Source organism: Larimichthys crocea, chromosome XIII (assembly GCF_000972845.2).
Source record: "Larimichthys crocea isolate SSNF chromosome XIII, L_crocea_2.0, whole genome shotgun sequence".
Taxonomy (NCBI): domain Eukaryota; kingdom Metazoa; phylum Chordata; class Actinopteri; family Sciaenidae; genus Larimichthys; species Larimichthys crocea.
Genome location: NC_040023.1, coordinates 18,046,614 through 18,054,937, shown reverse-complemented (window position 1 = coordinate 18,054,937; position 8,324 = coordinate 18,046,614). Strand labels below are relative to the sequence as shown.

The following is an 8,324-nucleotide window of genomic DNA, read 5'->3' as shown; positions in this document are numbered from 1 at the left end:
CACACACACACATACACACACACACACACACACAGAGAAGAGAGGTGTAGGGTATGGCAGGACTGCAGATGGGTCTGTCCTAAAACGTCTAATTACTTTATGACCGTCTAGCAACAATTAGACTGTCTCGGTGGAGAAACATCCGTTTGTTGTTTTGTCGCAGCAGAGTTCTCAGGACAACACACACACACACACACACACACACACACACACACACACACACACACACTGATACAACATGTTTCACACGCTGGTATAAATGTCTCAGCATACATCACTTTATTTGAAGAACAAATAGAAAACGACAAAGTAAAAAAAAATAAAAAATGAAATTAACGTATAAAAACCTTAAATGAACAAACATCTGTGTCCTGATGATGGTGTCAGTGCTCCGTGCTCAGCTGACTGCCGCTTTGCTCTGACCGCCAGCAGGTGGAGGCAGCGACTCGTCTCAAGAGCAGTGTTCAAACTGCGGTGATGCGTTCACGGCACACCAAGACCACTCCCCATGTATTACAAACCTGCACCAGATGTGTCGTTTTCGTCGTAAATCCTCCAATCCTGCTGCATGCATCATCATTTGTGGCATAAATTACTCTTTAAAGATCATAATGTGGGATTCTCTTTGGTAAGGGGATACTTTTAGGTTTTATTGCGGCTTTCTGAGAGAAATGCACAACAGTTTATCAGATGCTTTGAATAGTTTCGTTGAATGTCTGTAGCTGCAATCCACAATAAACTGAAACTAGACAGACATTTTATATCCATGCAGTCAATAAATAAGCAGCTAGGTGGACACATATTTGTAAAAACATACTGTATGCATGCATGAAATGCTTATCATGACTGATTTAACATGATGATGACACACGCATATCCACACAAAGGTATGTCATCACTTTTTCCAGGAGCTGGACTGGACTCCAGCCGAGCGATGAACTTGAGGTCCTACAAAGTGAAAGATACCCCAAGCCTTTCCTCACTTCCTGCTATCCTTCAACACCCCCCNNTATCCCTCCACCTCCACCTCCATACCTCCCCCTCCCCCCCTGCTCTCTCTCTTTCTCTCTCTTTCTCTCTCTCTCACCCCCAAAGGTCACCCACATGTAGCTCATTTACTCTCTCTCTCACCCCCAAAGGTCACCCACATGTAGCTCATTTATTTCTTTTTCTTCTTGAGAAAACTGTAAAGATATTGCGGACGACTGATGTTCCCATTTCAGAAACACGATCAGATGTTAAGAAGACACACAACTCTACATACAAACCTTCAGAAAACAGTGTTGTGCCTATATGTAGCATTCCTGCCTGGTCCCCATACATGTTTTGGGTGGATATCTTCAATGCAAACAGCCATTTGAGGAAACAGAAAGCTGCTTGGATGTTGCATGCTGGTGTGACCTTCCTTGGCCCCTATACATCAAACCTCATGACACCACCGGTGACAGAGGAGGCCATGCGTGAACTCTGGAGGAGAAGTTCAGGGGAGTAAAGTCATGAGCACATGGGAGTGTATTTCATCCACCTATTCTCTCTGCCAATAGTCTGTCACCTTAGATGTGGATAGTGAGTGATACGTGCGTAATTATGAGTGAGTAAACATTTTTACTTGATCTATACTGATAACACCTCAGATTAATGCAGTTTTTAAGAAAAAATATGCTCTTTGAATTTGGAGTTTGATTTTTAGAGAGCTTCTGTCAGTCTCTGTTTCCTGCATTATTATTTTTTGTATTTTTTCTCAACCTCACAACTATTTTAAAGCATGCTATTTGCTACAAACTCTTTCCAAAAACTACATGTTTACCCTTTACCTACAGGCCAACTGGGACACGTGAATCAAAAAGCAGAAAGAGAACTGACAGACAGACCTTTGAAAGGTGGGTTTATGTATCATGGTGGTTTTCTTTTATTCATTTTCTGCAATCCCAAAATGTTCATTATTTGGTCTTTGATTCTCTAAGAGGCATAAAAGAGGCCCAGGATGACCATATCATTGTTTTTCTTTTAGCTATCACGACATTACTACACATGTCGACGTGCAAAAACAGTTTGAATTGTTGATTTGCGGCGCTTTAAGGCTCCTGAAGTATCTGTCAAATCTTCTCATGAATCCAGGGGGGCTCAATAAATAAAAAATGTAATGTGAAAATCCCGCCGTGAACATTGCTTTGTTCCCAGGATTCACACACACACACACACACACACACACACACACACACACACACACACACACACACACACACACACACACACACGGCTCGAAGCTAAATGTGTTTTCCAGAAGAACTACAGAGCTTGAATGTACCCTTGTATTTCTTCCCCCCTCCCAGTTCCCCCCCACATGCAGAATGATGATGTGATATATGATATAATGCAGCCTTAATGACGGAAACAACATGCAATAAACACTCATAAACACATAATTTATAATTGCATAACCTCGCTCACGCAAAATGTGTAATACACGTATAATAACTGTGTTATTACTTAAATATATTTCACATTAAAGAAGACTTCTATCGTTTCCACACTAAAACAAACAAACATAAAAACAGATGCATATTGGTAACTGTTCAATCATTTATTTTCCACTCTGCTTAAACATTTGTATGTCACTCATCATAAAAAAACACAGATGCATCTATAGCATGAGATTTTCATTAAAAGCAATTGGTCAGTGGTCGCAGGTTTGGCCTGCTTGCTTCCCAGATGTCTCTTGTTGTCTCAGAACAGACGGGGAACGTGCCTCTCCTGCTCGCAGCTCATCCAGACACCGTCTCCTGTCTGCATTCGTTCAAAACATGCGGCAAAACGTGCCTTTTATGTCTGTTCAGCTCCCAACAAGAACACCGGACATAAATCAAAAATAATGTAGCCATAATATATTCAATATGTTCAAGTGTCAGCATTCTTTTACAGCAAATACCGTCCAGCTTTGTTTGGTCTTTGTTCTCTTTGTGTCATTGCTCTGCTGCTACACCTGTGTCGACTTAAAGCCGTACGCTCTGGCCCGATAAATATCATCTATATAAACTATTATTTATCTATCTGCAAATTCCAGTAAGAAGAAATGGTATAATTATTGTGGTTAATTTAGATAATTACTTCCAGAAATAACCACAAATTACTGATAATGAGCTGGGCACAGATAGAATTTGGTTACATTTAAAGTCAATTTAATTTATTTCTTAAGTCAGTTATATTATAGCACAATATTATAGGTTATATTAGAAGATTGTTCGTTCCTAAAATCTTTGGAAAATCGAAAATACATCTTTAAAGATAAAGATTAATAATAATTAAAACATTTTATCCAGCCAAATCAAACATTTTAAGCAACTGTGATCGGACTGAATTATTGTAGAATCCGAGCAGGCCACAGAAAGACTTGTTCACGGGGTATCTGACAGAGAGAAAGGTATGAGACTGAATGGGGATTTCTGCTGAATGCCAACACCCACTCACCTCAGCAAACAATTGCTCTTATTTAAACGCTGCTCCGTTCGTTTCTATACCACTCACCAAGTCCATTCCTCTCTTCTGTGTTTTTTTCTGTGCCAGTATAGTCCTTTATGCAAACGAAAACGCGTCAGAGTTTCGTCTTTAGATGGATTTATGATTTATTATCGAACGAGTTACACCCCCCCTCCCAAAAAAACAAAAGCTTTGTGCGTAATAGCCGTGCGTCTCATCCAGAAAACCCAACATTTCTAAATTGAAAACTTCTCCTACAGCCTACCTAGAGAGTGTCTGTCCTCTTCCTGGCCATATATGATCTAAGGGAGTGTTAGATGGTTTAAATGTGTTCTTAGGGCAGGGAGCTGTCAGACCTTTTGGCGAGAAAGATTGATCACACACAGGCTACCAGGGCTCTTTGTTTAGAGCCTGGGCAATAAACAGCCATCAGATCCCCACCTTTCCTCTGCTTCACACTACAGTGGCAAATCATCTGTACTCTGCGCTATGTTATAACCAATAATGCTGAAGTGTATGGATGATGGCTTGGGTCAACATTATCCCTATAGGTGAAATAAAATAAATGAAATGGGATGTGGGGCAGGGAGCTATTAACTGTAAAATGGTGACGAATGCCCGTTGAATAACCCAACTGCTTTGTTACAGTGACACAAAATATTATTTTCTCAGTAGATATCATTTATATATATTTACATGATAAAGTTACCTCTAATAGGAGAATGTTTTGGGCAGCCTAAGCTCACTATAGACGAAATTTATTGCGCCAAAATTTAACGAGCGCAAAATCACATTGGAATCTATTAAAAACGAATTCTTCTCTCTCCCTCTCTCTCTACGGCGGTGTGTGTGTGTGTGTGTGTGTGTGTGTGTGTGTGTGTGTGTTGGGGGAGGGGCGAACATGTTGTTGGATGTCTGGTGCAGCTTTCCTCTCCAAACCTTTCATGAAAGTCTCAAGATTAACGCTTTGGCACTGATAACCACTGTGGGCGTAGTCGTCGTTATGAGACACAAATGTGACTGCTGAAATGATTTGTGGAGTGCCACGCTAGAAATAAACACACGTTGGACATGCACACACACGCACACACACGCACACACACACACACACACACACACACACACACACACACACACACGCACGCACCACTACCACGACGACGTCTCACACGCGCGTAACCTGCACGGCAGATTGCGTGGACGCGCAAAGAAGGCAAGGCGTTTGGGTGCATTTTTTGAGGCGGGGGTGGGCAGTGGTGAACAAACTGACCCAAAAATGTGTAAATAAAGCAACCCCTACCCCCGGAATGAGGCGTTACCCCTCCGACTTTCTCGATCAATCACAGGGGACAGTGGCTTCTTTTGATAAAAACCCCAAATTGTCATTGGGCAGATGTAATCATGTGACAAGCAGCACGGTCTAATTCCAACCATGTCCTCATGAAAGCAATAGTTTATGGCATAGAGGTCTCCATACGACTATAACCAGTTTAGTACTTTATGAAAACAAACTGCTTAATTAAATCTGAATTAACTTTAAAAAAAAATCAACGACTTTTCGAGACAAGAAGGAGGAGATGAATTACGAATTTGGGCGAGAAAGTGGTTTTATCAACAGCCAGCCGTCGCTCGCTGAGTGCCTGACATCTCTCACTAACCCTGTCGGTGATGCATTTCAAAGTTCATCAATCAAGAGCTCGGCGCTTTCACACTCGACACTGATTCCTCCTCCTTTTGAGCAGACCATCCCCGGCCTGAACCCGGGCATCCACCCACGACACAGCCGCTCAAAGCAGGCTCTGAGAGGCTGCAGCCCGCTGCAGGCTGCATCCCTACCCCCGGAATACCCGTGGATGAAGGAGAAGAAAAGCATCAAGAGAAACCAGACTACAGCTGCTGCTTCTGCTGCTGCTTCTTCTGCTTCTTCTGCTGCTGCAGCCGCGACAACGACTGACTCCTCGCCACTCTACTTCTCCCCCCAAGGCAAGACATGATGATTAATAACCTCCATGCAAAAGGCTCCTCATTGTCTGAGGATTCCCCCTCTGCAAGGAGCTGCATCCCGGGCCTTGTGCAAACGTGGGCGTCCTTTAAGCCAGTATAGGATTTTGATTTAAGCATGCTTAATCTCATCAAGTAACTCACTGACTTGTGATGCAGTGTAAGAGTGTTAATGTTTGACAGTAATGGGGAGTGATAGATTATTCTTACACGGGCCAGCAGTTGGCATGTTCATTAATCTTCACCCTCCGTCCTGTCCTGTCCACGCAGACCCATCATATTCTGCCTGGGGCCCATAAATCTTCCCAGTCCCAGTGCTTGCTTGCTTGCCGCAAGTTTACCCCCATTGAGCTTGTTTTTCACCACACACACACACACACGGTTGTGTTGCTGTTTATTTTTTATTCTCTGATTTAAAAAATCTTCTTTTTTATGTATTTTTTTTAAAGGTTCACCAGAGATCCCAGAGGGTGGTGTTGGCGGTTCAGGGTCATCCCGGAGGTTGAGGACTGCGTACACCAACACCCAACTTCTGGAGCTGGAGAAGGAGTTTCATTTTAACAAATATCTGTGCAGACCGAGGCGAGTGGAAATAGCCGCTTTGCTGGATTTAACAGAGAAGCAGGTGAAAGTGTGGTTTCAAAACAGAAGGATGAAGCACAAGAGGCAGACCCACTGCAAGGAGAACCGGGACAGTGAGGGGAAATACGCGTGCATGGATGACGGGCCGGAGGACGAGTTTGAGCAGGAGGAGGACAGCAGCGTAGCCGGGACGCTCCTGGAGAGGGAGAGGTATTTCCAGCAAAATACCTTGACTTCACAACAGTGTCAGAACGGGCACAATGGGGACCACCAAAGCCCGGCTGTTACGCCTTTGAACAGCAATGAGAAAAATCTGAAACATTTTCAAAATCCGGCACCCACTGTTCCTATCTGCGTGTCAACAATAGGCCCGGACAATGATCATTCCCCTGACCTGGACGTCTCTTTGCAGGATTTCCAAGTTTTCTCATCCTCGTCCTCTTTCTCACCAAGTTTGTCAGATTCAACAGAAAGTCCCCTGCCTTTATCATCCGAAACTTTTGACCTTTTCTCAGAAACACTCACAACGATTGACCTGCAAAACCTGAGCTATTGAAACATTTCAACAATGTTTTATTTGAATTAAGACACTTGTGTGTTCAGTTTATGTGTTCAGTAATAGATCTCACAAATAAGGTAAGTTAAAACAAAAGCAACAAAGCTACTACTTAGCCTATAGTTTATTCTATGAGGCTGCGAGATACACAGTTTATTTTTATATGGATTCCGACTATAACTGAGCAGAATATTTTTCTTGAAATAAAACTTTACATTGATTGTAATCAGCAGCGCCACATTGTCTTATTTCACCAGGAGAAAGTTTGAAGAGTTTATTGATTTTAGGCCTGTACATTAAAACCTAGAAACAGCCATAAGAATGAATGAATTATGTTCATGCATAATTCATAATGCAGCACAGTTTCTCACAGTATTCAAATAAGGAGAATATAAAATGTTTAATTTAAAAGCCACGGGACATTTTTTACTAAGTTAATATGTCCTTGTAGTATAAAGACACTATTCATTTTAATAATCTGCCCCCCCAAAAAAACAAATAAATGCAGTGAACACAGAGCACAGTGAAATACAAATAAAATGCAAGAGATAAATGTATATTTTGGAGATTTCCATAGGTTTAACTGAAAGATTTCTTCACAACCATGATCCTATGGATTGTATCTGACCAGACAAAAAAGAGATTCATTATCTCTACATGTTCAAACCCAGAAAAAGAAAATCTGCAGTGAGAATTGCCTGCTAGGAGTCCCAGGCCAAAAGCTATGACTTTTCTTGGCTCTCTAATTAAATTTTATTGCCTATAAAACTCACAGCACTGAGGGTGCTTGTTTATAGCCTGATCCGCAATGTAATACAATCTTTCTGAATTAAGAATCGCGCCTTAAGCCTTTGTGGTTTTTCTAAAACTTTTTTTTTTTTTTTATGATTTCAAATTATTTAAGGTTAATTCAGAGCAGCCGAGAGGAGACTTTCTTTTTGCAAATTGGTTTAAATTCCAATTTAATAGGATTTTGTCAATAATTCAGAAGCAGAAAATAGACCCTGGACTAGATATTATTAATTTAGCAGAATGTATTTATTCTTTTAATTCAGTATTTTCAATGTTAATGAAGGCAAATGTTTGTTAATCTGCACCAAAGCGGGTTTCGTCTCATTTACTGCTGAAGGAATCCTTCACACCGACCAGTTGAGCCTCGGCTCGATAAAACGCACATAAAGAAGCGATCGTCACCCTGTAGCAGCCGTGGCTGCTCTCTCTTTTTTAATGAGGATGCTGTTTGTTAAATGTTTAGGGAAATGATTGATGGAAAGCACAAGTTTAAAGATTGTTCCAGGAATCACAAGATTAACAATCACACTGAACAATTATTCCGAGAAGAGTCTGCAGGAAACAGGATTCATTTATGGGCTCTGTGTCCCCGCCGTCACCGTGCTGTTATCAGGAGTGCGGTTGGGCTTATAGCAATAATTAAAAATAAATAAATAAAAACAGATGAGGTGAGGTGTTGATCTGTTATTCCTACTGAGATATGATATTAGGTGATGGCTAATTGTGATAATTTTTCAAACTAACTAGGAAAATCAGTGAAAGCCCAGGAGGCAGAGAGGCAGTCAGATGTGATTTGGTGAAGAAGCCACTGAACTCACTTTGAATACTGAGACCACACTGTGTCAACATCCAACAGTTCAGTGTCTGTAGTGTCTGCAGGCTAGACTAACCACAAATACTCTCTCCCTCTCACGAT

The 8,324-nt window shown here is 41.5% G+C and overlaps 1 protein-coding gene across 1 annotated transcript; it reads left to right on the top strand.

The window, feature by feature from the left end:
* The first annotated feature begins 4,906 nt into the window (after positions 1-4,906).
* hoxa2b (homeobox A2b) lies at positions 4,907-6,842 on the top strand. Its single transcript, XM_019255141.2, has 2 exons — positions 4,907-5,460; positions 5,928-6,842. Exons 1-2 carry the CDS (start codon positions 5,055-5,057, stop codon positions 6,614-6,616), a joined length of 1,095 nt encoding a protein of 364 aa, XP_019110686.2. The 5' UTR covers positions 4,907-5,054; the 3' UTR covers positions 6,617-6,842.
* The last annotated feature ends 1,482 nt before the right edge of the window (positions 6,843-8,324 follow it).

Coding starts and splice junctions, on each gene's coding strand:
- hoxa2b (XM_019255141.2), top strand. CDS start 5,055: ATGAATTACGAATTTGGGCGAGAAAGTGGTTTTATCAACAGCCAGCCG. Junction 5,461..5,927: donor ACTCTACTTCTCCCCCCAAG/GCAAGACATGAT, acceptor TTTTTTTTAAAG/GTTCACCAGAGATCCCAGAG.